The sequence below is a fragment of the Balaenoptera ricei genome, chromosome 11 (genome assembly GCF_028023285.1).
Source record: "Balaenoptera ricei isolate mBalRic1 chromosome 11, mBalRic1.hap2, whole genome shotgun sequence".
Lineage (NCBI taxonomy): Eukaryota > Metazoa > Chordata > Mammalia > Artiodactyla > Balaenopteridae > Balaenoptera > Balaenoptera ricei.
The window spans coordinates 33,539,581-33,551,638 of record NC_082649.1 but is presented as its reverse complement, the minus strand read 5'-3'; the positions used below and the strand labels follow the sequence as shown (position 1 = coordinate 33,551,638).

Sequence of the window (12,058 nt, the reverse complement as noted above, 5' to 3'; positions counted from 1 at the left end):
AGCCTGCAGCCGTGGGACACACGCTGTCCCCTGGTGACGTCTGTGGGCACTCATGAAGCCTGCCGGTTCCTGCAGCGTTCCCTGTCGTGTGTGTGCTCACCCACAGCCTTACTCTGGGCCACCTGTAACTTGCAGCCTTCTCCTCCCTGCCCCAAAATCCTCCTGTAATCCCGACAAGGCTCAGCGTCTCTCCTCCTGGGGTCTGTCTGGCAGGAGCATTTTCCTCATTCTTGGACAAGGTTTTCTAAGCCAGCCCTCCTTGGATTCTATTTCTTGAACAAAGTCCGGATAAAATGCAAAACCGAGGCAGGAGGCTGCCCCAACTCCTCACCTGCCCTCCCCCTCTGAGATCCCTGCTGTCCACTCAGCATGTCCCTGGGGTCAATGGGCTGATGACACCCCCTCCCCCCCCCCCCGCCCACTCATCCATTCTCCCTAGGGATTCCTGGCTAGTGGGCTATTATCAGCAGGGGTCCCTAACAAGACGATTAAGGCTAATTACAAAGAGCCTAATTAACTGGAGGAAACTGGTGCTGGAACAGTATCCAGAGGAAAAATGTTCTGAGCTTCGGTTGCTGGGAAACAGGCTCCGGATGGTGGCGAAATTTGGGGCAATCTATAGCGAATGCAGGCAATTAAAAAGAGACATGGAGGGGTGAGAGAAAGTTTGGGCACAGTATGTTTTAAAGAGGGCCTTTCTGTCTTCCTTTCAAGCTTTTAAAAACTGTTCTTGATGCTGTTGTTATAGCAGTTACATAAGAAAGACACGTTCATTGTAGAAAAAGGAGGACCTGTTTTTACACCAGATCTTCATTTCCGTGAAAGGTTTTCCATGATGGGTGAAGGCTGAGTAATTTTTTTAGGGGTGCAGGAGAACTGGGTAATACCAAAGTTCCCTCCCGAGGCCAAAGGCAGGGAGGCCTTGATCTGCATCCAGAACCTGAGCTTGTCCACTAAGCCTCTTCTCCACAAGTGCCGTGTCAGGCAAAGCAGCAGAGTGAGTATTAACTCCGTCCCTGCCCTTCAGGGGATCCCTCCCCAGCTAGCGACATGGGCTAAGAATGCCTGTGAGATGACTTCACAGCTGCGCTTCTTGCAAAGGAGTCTCTGGAGAACGTAATTCTGTCTCTTCACCAAACTGGGGCAGCTTCCAAGACAGAGACCAGGCCTCCCCCCGACTGCACGGGTATATTCCCTTCAGCTCTCTCCCATCTCCGGAGTCAGGTCAGGGCTCAGGACCCAGTGAGCGCTTGGGCTGTGGTGGGGGGCCCATAGTAGCCTCCGCTGAACCCTTGCCAAGGCTCCCAGGGCCAGGTGTGACACCCCTCCACTCCACGCCCATCTGCAGGAACGACCGGCTCAACGGAAAAACCAAGGACGCCGGAAGCCCTCTGATCACAGCCAGGCATCCCTGTCACCCTGACAGCCCCACGCTCAAGCCTTCCCCACCCAACCCAACGGCTGACCGGGAGCCACTGCAAACAACCGCTGCCGCTCATGGGCGGAGGGTGCGGAGAGAGGGCTGGACCGGGCACCTTGGTGTGAATTAGAGAGCCTGGGGGCCACTGCGACTGCCCCCTTCCTCTGAGGATCTTAACAGGGCTCTTCTGGGCTTGCCAAGCTGCCCCCAGATCTGGGCAAGCTGCCCACCTACACTGATGTCTGTCCTGGGCCCCAGCACTGGTCGCTCTTTCTTTTTCTCACTGAACTGCTTGGGATGGGATGGGATGGGATGGGATGGGATGGGGTGGAAGGGCAGGTCAGGAGGGAAGTGATTTTCACAGGCTCCTGTCTCTGTCTCCCCCCAATTCACAGTCTGCACCCCTGAACCCAATCTTGCCACCTTCCCTCCAGGGCACAGGCTGGGGAGGTCTGACCTCTCTCTAGACAACTGGGAGCCTGGGGTGCAATTCCAGGGCCGGAGTCGGGTGGGAGTGACACTGGCCACAGCCGCAGAGCTGGAAGCAAAGGAGATTTCAGAAGACAGTGTCCCGGCGAGGCTGGACCTGAGCTGACAGTCCTGCTGGAGAGCAACCCAGCAGGGCTTGGCACAAAGGCCAAGGCAGGATGGGGCCACGGGGGTGGGATTCACAGACACCCGGAACCAGTCAGAGGGTGGGGCAGTGAAAAGGAGGGCAGAAGGGGGTCGCGGCTGGTAGCTGGGACACGTGACGGGGGTAGACTCTGTGGCCTCCTCTGTGGTCTGGAAGGGAACTGCCAAGGGGATGGAGTCAGGCCAGACTTCAGAGATCTGTGACCTTTGTCCTTTGTGCTCATAATTCTAGAAGATTCTCTGGGGCCCAGTCTGTGATCACTTCCTGGAGAAGACAGATGACTGGCAGACCTGGGCGAGCACCCTTTTCTTGGGGACACACAGCTAATGGGACACCAACCCTTCACACCTGACAGCCCCACCTCTCTTGTCTCCAAGGGTCAAAAGGATTCTGGAAGCAACAAGAGTGCTTCCTGGTCTGCTTGTAGGGGAAGGGTGCAAGGGATGGGCAAAGGATTTCCCAGGAACACCCAACCCCCAAAGATCAATGAATTTTAGCAGAGTTTAGGGCCTTCTAGTTTCAAAGCTTTTAGTACTATTTTAAGGTTGTTGTTTGGTGTTGTTTGGGGTGGAAGTGGTTTCTAGCCCATAGCTTTCCCATCTTTTTTATGTCATGACACACACTAAAAAGATCACAATACCTGCTTGGCATGTTGGGAAGAACTGGAGGGGATTTGGGGACCAGACGAGGCTGCTCACAGCTGGAGCTGAGCAGCCCAGAGGCGCCGGCCACCCCAGTCACCCCGGGGGCCGAGGGCAGCCACAGCAGATGCTAGGGAAGTCTCCCCGCTAAGCAGAGAAGCCTGACCCAGGCTCCAGGAGGCTGGACGGCCCGTCAGGGTTTAATGGGCAGCAGATGACGCTGGGAATTAAGAGGATTGAATTGTTTCCATGGCAGATTAGAGAGAACTCCCACATCTTCTACCCACACTTGGGGCAGACACCAAGCAGGAAATGATGGAGACAATATTAAGAAACTGGCTCCTTGAGGCCACGGGGTTACGTGATGGATTTCTTATCCAATGTGTCCATTCTGTGCTTGCCTAGTGCCAGCAGCAGCCTGTGTGCCGGGAGCGATCCACAGGCAGGCATCCCGGGCTTGCTGTGCTCAGGTGAGTGGCTTCTGAGGCCTTTCCACCCTGTGATGACAGGCAAGAGGGCCAACTCGGGAGAGGAGCCCGTTCTGCAAGGCAGACGGTGGTGGGGTCACAGGGAGCCCCTGAGAACACGCCGGAACCTGCAGAACAGCCCTCACCTGAGGCCACATCTGGCCGCCTGGACCGAGGACTGGAAAAGGTATTTACTGGGTCCCCAAGGCCACTGAAGTACTTAGCACCCATCTAGGCAGGGTCCCCTCAGGCACCAGGGACACCTTCAAATGATTAACAACCAAGGGGCATTGGAGGAGCCAGCCCTCTCTGAAACAGAGAACCCAGGCAGGTTCGTGGAGACCCCCAGAACGGACAGGGCTACTAGTTAACGGAAATACAAACGTTGACTTCAACTTCATTGTCCCCGCAGGCTCCCCAGCCTGTTTCATTCTCTCTTCACGATTCTCACTACATTCAACTCTCCAAGGTGTGTCCTCCTTCCCTCGTATGGGTGATGCCATTGTTAATCCACCCCCTCCTAAGAGAGACTCGTATGTATATGTACGTGTATGTGTACGTGTACATGTATCTGTGTATGCACACGTATACATGTGCATGTACACGTCTTTCTCCTGCCATTAGTGATCTGTCATTTAGTAACTGCCTACTCCTCAGACTCCAAACTGCACAGGACAGGACCCTATCTACATCTGTCACCGTCACTTCCTCATCTTAGTGCTCAGCACAGTTTCCCGTACATACGAAGTGCTCACTAATTGTTCAACCAATGAATAATAAAGCTACTAGACTGTGCCAGGCATTGGGTTCCATATACTCTCTCCAACTGTCACAAAATCCTGCAAGGGATGGAGTATGAGCCCCATTTTACAGGTGAGGAAACCAAGGCTGCAGAAGGCCACGGGGTGTAGGCAAGATGTGAACCCACGTCTACTGATCCCAAAGCGCAGGGGCCGCTGCGTGCTGTTGCCTCTGTGGTCTACCCTCTGTGGCTCTTCCTCCGCGTGCACCGATCTCACTGCTGTACGTGCGGGCCTTGTCCCCTGTCGCCCAGCTCTTGGCACACCCATGAGGGGCAGGAGCCCAGACAGACAAATGCCCAACAGAGACCAGCCAGCGGACACAGCTGCCCCACCACCTACACCCCAGAGGCCTTGAGAGCACAAGCGGCGCTGAGGACAGAACGGGTGCTATCTGTTATTAAAAGGGGACACAACCAACACGCAGACAGCCCGCTCTCAGGAAGCAAGGGGGGCACAGGGCTCCGGGCAACCTACCGGCATAGTGGTAATTTGCTAAAGGGTGACATTTTAACCTGACTGGCTTCCGCAGCAGCAGCATTTCCAGAGCAGCCTGCAGACCCATGGGAGAGAAAAGGCGAGAGTCAGTCACGGGGCTTGTGGCCTCAGAAGACCATCTGCCTAACAGGGAAAACGAGCCAGCATTGCAGGGCCCGGGGTTGGGGGGGCTGGAAGGAAAATCAGAGGAGACTCCCCGATTTGGGGGTCTTCCTTCTGGTCAGCACCCAACAGGACTCGTCATTCTAATACCTCCTCCGCCCATGCCTGCAGCCAGCTGGTCTTGTCAGAAAAACACAAGTGGCAGCCAAAACCCCACTCCTTCCTTGGTGAGGGCCCCAGCTTCAGAGGTATGGTGGAGCCTCCTCTGTTTGGAGGCTGAGTCTCTGAGGAAATGAGTGGGTGATTTGGAACTGTTTTTTGCAGAAAAATCACATGTTTCATTACAACTGAACATCAACAGCTGTATTAGTAACAACTGTGCTACACATTGTCCTTCCACGGAGCCTTGCTAAATAACCCTTTCAAACCTACGTCCTTCAGCCTCACTGACTTTGTTAAAAAAGTGGTGCAGGTGGAGTTGAGCTGTGGATGGTTTGGGGATCCCAAATCTTGCTACTCCAAGTGTCGTCCATGGGCCAGCAGCACGGGTATCTCCTGGGAGCAGGTTAGAAATGCAGCACCCTGGGCCCCACCTCCAGAATGGCTGAATAAGAGCCTGCATTTTAACAAGACTCCCTAGGTGATGTGCGTGCACGTTAACAGTTTGAGAAGCACGGCTCTGCAGCACTGATCTTAAAAGGTCAAGGAGAGTTCTCCAATGTCCTAGAGAACCCTTGAAGGGTATCAGTAATCTCATGAGATGGTAGTATTGGGACATTTGTTTACTTTCACATTTTCATAAAATCAAAAAAGCAGGAGGTTAGCTCTGGTATAAGAATCATGTATTTACTAAAGGGGAAGCTGAGGCTAGTGACGAAGTGCTCCAGCCAGGGGTCCAGGTTGAGCAGGCAAATGGTCAGCTCTGATTCTGGGAAAAGGGCACCAAAGTTCTGGTTTGGGGATGCCAGGGAACTGTGCCAAAAGTGGAAGAATGACACCAGATGGTGCACAGCGAACATTTCACTTTGGTTAGGGGAGCAAACGGTTCTATGAACGTCAAACTGTGGCTGATTTCCAGGTAGGGAGGAAAGACGAGCAGAGTATGACAGGCTATTTTAGGCCAAGTCTTGCTTCGGGAAGGCCTTCTACTTCCATCACTGCAGACCTGTTTCCTGATGTGAATTACAAGACTGCTGAAAAGAAATTCTAGTTTCCCAAAACAGATGTTGCCATCATTATTACTTAGGAACAGATGTGTAAACAGAAATCCAGCTGGAGGTTTTCTGCAGGCTTTCAAATCCTGGCCTACTCTTTGAGATAAGGAACATGGGAGGCACACCAACTGGTCATCATCTTAAGAGTTGGTTGTGGGGGGCATGAAACAACACAGAAACTTGGTAAAATACTTTTCAGAATTCCGACATGAAGCATATGAACTGGGAAGCCTCCTTTTCACAGTTCCTTACCATCACATCACCTTTGGCCTCGAAGAGAGAGTGCAAAGCAAATTCAGAATTGGTCCCTCCACCTGGCAACGCACTTGAACAGCACAAATTCAGGAGATTCTCCACTGTTGGGAACAAAGAGAGGCCACTGCATCAGAGAGAGCTCAGGGTCACCGGGAAGACAAACTGATCCTGGAGCCAGAGGCCCCGGGGAGAGAATCCAGCCCTTCCTGCCCAGTTCTTCCCGTGCTGCCAATACCTCTTTGCTGGAAGTCGTGGTTTTCCAGCTCTGGCCAGGGCTTCCATACCAGTGTGGCCTTGTGTGTGTCCTGGGCCAGGGCAGAGACATCCTGGAGTTCTGGGATCTCCGCTTGGAATCTCAAGCCAATGTTGATGCGTCTTTAATCACAAGAAGAAAAACAACAGTGTGGTCTTCAATTTGAGACCAAGGGCAACTGTCAGGGACTTGAAAAAGAAGGAAACCAGTTCCTTCTGCAAGAAGAATGCAGGGGCATTTCCTCACAGTGTGATCTGAAGATTCCAGGCATGGCCTTTCCACTGGGATAAGGAACAGCTTTAAGATTGGGGAGAGATGCTGTGGGGAGCAAGGGAGAAGCCTGCCTGGGGCTTCAAAGCTCCCTATAACTGGGAGAGGGAGGGTCCTAATTCCAAGGGAACAGCTGCCCAGAGCACGGCTGAGGGTACCACTTAACCCAATGGGACAAATGCAAAGTGCTTATTCCATTTTTTAGCCCTTTCAGACCACTTTCACATAAATGATCCCATCTGAACCTCACCAAGACCTGTGATGTAAGCAAGGCGGTGATAATTATTCCTACTCAATAGATGAGTTAACTAAAGCTTAGAAAGGTTAACTTGATCAAGATCAAATAACAAAATGGTGCTGGAACCAGGTTTCCCGATTCTTGACTCAATCTACTCACCACTCTACCATCTGGCCTCTTCTGTGCTTATCCATGAAAATAACCAGCTTTCTCTTCCATTATACCCCCCAACTCAAGTACTCAACAAGGCCACTTGGAGGATCAGCCAAGAATCTTAGGGAGGGGTTGGGGGATCAAGGGCATTTGGATGGAGCCTCGTGGAGAGATAGGCACCCTGAGACAGATGTCTCAATGTCATTGGGGATGTGAAGGCATGTGGCCCCAACCAAACTGGCTCATGGAGTCACAGATGGGGACGCCTGGTTCTCCAAACACAGGGTCCTTGCTTTTAATGTGTTTAGTCTTTAGAAAAAGCCTTGAAATACTGGCAGTTACAGGGAAACAACAGTACTTGAGAAATACCACGATCCTACATTTTCTACAACTTCTTGCCCAGTGGCCACTCTGATGCCAGAAGCACTAGCTACACTTCTCAGAGCTCCCCATGTCTTTTCTAGGCTGAGCCTTCTGTTCTAAAGAATAATTGGCTTTTCCTTACGGTTCGACATCAACGGTCTGCTCTCCAGGCCCTGGGGTGACTGTCACGTTGCTGCCATCGATGCTATCTGAAGCACAAAAACCAGGGGTCACTGGTCAACAGAGAAGGGTACTGAAGAAACTAAATGAGCAGTTACCTAAACAGTCATGACAGGGCCCCTCTCCTACCCAACCCATGCCGGAGTTACCCCAGCAGTCTCTGAGGAGTTGGATGGAATGTGGAGCAACGTGGCTTAGCATTTCTCCACTTCTCACACAGGGTAAGGAGCGGCCAGCTGCCCCACTCTGGTCTGCTAAGCTTTTATTTATTTATTTTTAAAATTATTTAAAAATAATTTTTGGCTGTGTGCACAGGGCCCGTGGGAGCCTAGTTCCTCGACCGGGGATTGAACCCAGGCCCTCTGCAGTGAAAGTGTGGAGTCCTAAGCGATAGGCCACTAGGGAATTCCCCTATTAATTTGTCTTATTTCTATGAAACTATTCTTGCTCCAGAAAGTGATCCTGGCTACAGGCCTCTCCTGCTTGATCTTTTTTTTTTTTTAAATAAATTTATTATATATTTATTTTTATTTTTAGCTGCATTGGATCTTCCCTGCGGTGCATGGGCTTTCCTAATTGCGGTGAGCGGGGGCCATTCTTCGATGAAGTGCGCAGGCGGTGGCTTCTCTTGTTGCGGAGCACGGGCTCTAGGCCCGCGGGCTTCAGTAGTTGTGGCACACGGGCTCAGCAGTTGTGGGTCGCAGGCTCTAGAGCACAGGCTCAGTAGTTGTAGCGCACGGGCTTAGGCGCTCCGCGGCGTGTGGGATCTTCCCGGACCTCGGCTCGAACCCGTGTCCCCTACATTGGCAGGCGGATTCTTAAGCACTGCGCCACCAGAGCAGCCCTCCTGCTTGATCTTTACACAGCATGCTAAAATGTGAAGGTGCGGCCTTGCATATAATCCCATTTGTACATCTACTTAGTACATTTATTTTGGGTGTCTTACACGGTTATCCACAGCACACTTCAACTGTTTTTCCTTATCCCAAAGAAACTCTGATTATCGCTCTACGCGTTACTCTCCGCGGCTAGACTGTGTTTCCCCTGAGAAGTATTCTTTCTAGCACCTAGCCCACTGCCTGGTACACAGAGTCGAGCCACCGCCAAGGTCTGTGGAAAACGAGACAGAATGGGAGGCCTCCTGGGGCAGCACCCGGCACAGTCGGGGTGCCGCCCCCCGAGGTTGCGGAGGCGGGGACAGGGGCGACTCACTGGGGCGGCAGAGCAGCACGCGAGGCGTGGGCGTCAGGGGCGTGAGGGGCAGCTGCGGATGCGCACCGGCGCCATGGCCGGAGATGAGCACGTTGCTGAAGAGCCCCGAACCCTGGCGCACCGGGCTGAGCATGGGCGGGGGCGTGTAGGGGGGCAGCTCGTGGGAGGGGTCGAGGAGCAGGTGGTCGCCCAGGACGCGCGGGGAGCGCAGCTGGCTCTGGTACAGGGTAGCGCCGGAGTGTGAGGCGGCAAGGCTGGGGGTGTAGGAGGGCGGCGGCGGGATGAAGAGCGGTTCCGGCCGGTGCCGGAACTTCTTCTTCTCCGGCGCGGTCTTGAGGGCTTCCTCAGCTTTGGCCAAGCCTGGCTGATGCTTCTTGGGAATTTCCTACAAGGGGAAGAATGATCCGATTCAAATACTTGGGCTTTTCCCACAGGCCCTTTCCACAGGTTGAGGGAAGGGGGACTGCTGTCCTAACGGGGACCCCTCCTCCCTTCCACTTGTCTGACCCCAGCATCCTCCGCCTTCAGAAACGGCCACATCCACCTCAGACGAGGCGAGATCTGGTGGCTTGATTAGGGAGAAAACTTTGGTTTTGGAGGAAATCCCTCATGTCTGGAGAGGGATGGGGGTGGTAGGAATAGTGGGTGGGCAAGAAAGAAAAAATTCACATTCTTTATTGCTTATCACTGCATTCCCATCTGGTGAGTGGAATCCAGCTGAGTGGGCCCTTTAATTCTCCACTGCTCCCCGGGGACAGACATCGGGGACAGATAACACATGTTCTGAGAAGGCGACAGAAGAATCTATTCAGGGAAGCTGGGCAGAGGCTGTGGGGCAGGAAGAGGGGGTCAGGCCTTGGCCAAGGCTCCCAGGGCCAGTGACCCACACTGGGCTCTTCTTCAAGGTAACCTTAGGGTTGAGGAGAGCCATCCCGGATCTTTGAGGCCCGTCTCAAGTGCTCTCCTAGAAGTGGATCTGGTGAACCGCCCCCCCTCCCCACCCCTCATTACTGCTCCCAGCACTGGTGGCTTATCTGTGGCAAACCCTTCTCATAGGTTGGTTTCCTGTCAGCAGTGTTAGTTTATTTTATTCCAGCAGAACCAAGCATCTTCTGGAAGGAAGATCTGCCACATGGATACAGATATACTAATAAGTAAACACACGCACGGAAAGAGATAAGCAGGGCATGCCAAAGCCAAACACAAACAGACTTGGTTGTGTGCCAGCATCAGCCCAGAAAAACCGAGAGCTGGGTGTGGCTGGAGCGGCAGCCGTGCGGTTGGGAGGGGCTGTGAGGATACCTGCAGAAAAGTTCTGGGCAGTCTGTGGTCCCCTCCCAGGCCCTGCAGGCCAGTGCTTGTCACAGCTGTGGTCCCTGGCAATCCCTGTGCCCAGGGTGGCGCCTGAGTAGGAGGCAGCAGGGGGTGATGGGAAGGGTTGGCCATGGTCATGTGACCAGCCTCCTCCAGGCCATGTGACCTGCCCCAGTCACCCCTCAGCTCTGGGCTCCTCTCCCTCAGGGCCCCTTCTGCTGCCTTCAGCACTTCAGGCTGCCCCTCCTGTCTCTCCCTCAGCTTCATCGGCTTCTGGGGTGCCGTCCCGGCCCCTAGGAGGGGAGTCTAGGGAAGCAGAAAGGTGAGGAAAGGGGAAGGGTCAGCGGGGTCCTCCAGGCCCCCAGGGGGCTCTCCTTAGGTCAGAGAGCCCCAACCTGCTTTCTTTCCCCACCAGAGGGCTCCTCACCACCTGAGGCTGAGGTGGAGAGAGGGGGCTGAGGAATGGGAAGAAGGTGCACGTGCCCCCCAACTTGGGGAGCAATCCTGACACTTCACACCCGGTTCTTGGGTAACTGATGGGGTCACCTGAGGACCCTGAGTGACTTCAACCCTGCACTGGAATCCAGACCTCTGATCACAGGGCCAAAGGTCCCTTTCGGGCGTTCTCTACTTGAGCCTCTGGGTTCTGTTACAACAGCTCTAAACTGGGACTTTCCAATCCTCCAGGCAAGGCTCTGAGACCCTGGGCCAGGGAAGGCCCCCGGAATATCAGACCTGGATGTCACTTGGGAGGAAGCATTTACAGAGTTCCAGCCAAGCTGGAGACAGGGCCAAGCGGTGAGAGGTTTTAAAAGCTCCCCAGAGAGGTGACAGTCACTGAGGAGGCCAACACCACCCCTGCCCCCCAACCCCAGATCAGGGAGAAACTGAAGTTCTGAGAGGGGAAGGGTCTCAGCTGTCTGCATCCCAGATGGCTAGGAGCGGAGTGGGGACTAAAACACAGGGCTCCTACTTGGACATTTTGATTTCTTTATATTAAGTGTCAGGACCTTGCTCACACTTACTCAAGTCCTACCTACATGCTTCCATTTCAGCTTATCTCCTCACAGTATCTCTCTCACCCTTCCCACAAAACCAAGTTCACCTCTGCCTTCAGAACCCTACTTGGAACTCCCCTCGTGATGGTCTTCTAAGCAAACTCACATCAAACTTCCCTTGCCTCTTCCCAGTCCCTAATGACCTTAGATCCCCAGGTATATTCCCCACCAGCCACACGCAGGGCATTGCTGCCTTGCTCTGTCTTGAATTTGGGCGGGGCTGCTGCCTGGGGCTCTGACCCCTGTGTGACTACAACCTTACTTTCTCCAGCTTCAGGCTGAGAGTTTCCAAAGGGTAGAAACAGCATCCCTCCCACCAAATGAGGAACTTCCCTGGGCAAAGAGGGGGCTTGGCTGTGTCATTTCATCTCTCTGCCTGTTGCTGGCCCCCAAGACCTGCCAGCTGATGAGAATCCTCACCTCCAGAGGTTCTCCATCTGTCTTTCCTCTTCTGAGCCCTGATATTACATAGAAAACCAAAAAGGCTCTTTCTGGATTTTTCTAGTTCTCTTAATTATCCTGCCTATCCCTATTCTGGCCCAACCCCACTCGTGCCTCCTGGAATCCCAGCAGCTACCTATTCTGTGAGGACAAATGTGACTCAGCACACTACTCTGTGGGAAGGGGACAAATCTGATGTAGTGAATCACATGGGTTACAGACTCCCCTGGGGAGGGGAGGAGGGAGGGAGAGAGGGGGAGAGGGAGAGAGAGAGACAGAGACAGAGAGAGAGAGCGAGGGAGAGAGAGGGAAGGAGAGTGAGAGAGATCTCTGTCCCAGAGCCAAGCTAAGCTGCTTGGGTGAAGCACTCGGAACTTGAGAAAGAGAAGAACAGTGAATAAGAAACACAAATCTCTTTGCTTTCTTGAGACTGGGGGTCGGGTGTCTCAGGGGAATTACTTTGCGAATCTTAATGAATCCGGTCCTCTGAGGGTATTTATTTACACAGGAGTGATACTGAAAATATTAAGCATCTGGTAAGGCTG

The 12,058-nt window shown here is 53.4% G+C and overlaps 1 protein-coding gene across 7 annotated transcripts in view; it reads right to left on the bottom strand.

Moving 5' to 3' along the window:
- TRERF1 (transcriptional regulating factor 1) overlaps positions 1-12,058 on the bottom strand; it is a 199,048-nt gene that overhangs the window by 22,645 nt on the left and 164,345 nt on the right. For all 7 annotated transcript variants that reach the window (XM_059938685.1, XM_059938689.1, XM_059938684.1 and 4 more), the window contains 5 exons: positions 8,701-9,085; positions 7,451-7,517; positions 6,267-6,406; positions 6,029-6,132; positions 4,440-4,515 (listed from right to left, as the gene is read on the bottom strand). In XM_059938685.1, the coding sequence (XP_059794668.1) occupies positions 4,440-4,515; positions 6,029-6,132; positions 6,267-6,406; positions 7,451-7,517; positions 8,701-9,085 (772 nt within the window). The remainder of the gene's footprint in view (positions 1-4,439; positions 4,516-6,028; positions 6,133-6,266; positions 6,407-7,450; positions 7,518-8,700; positions 9,086-12,058) is intronic.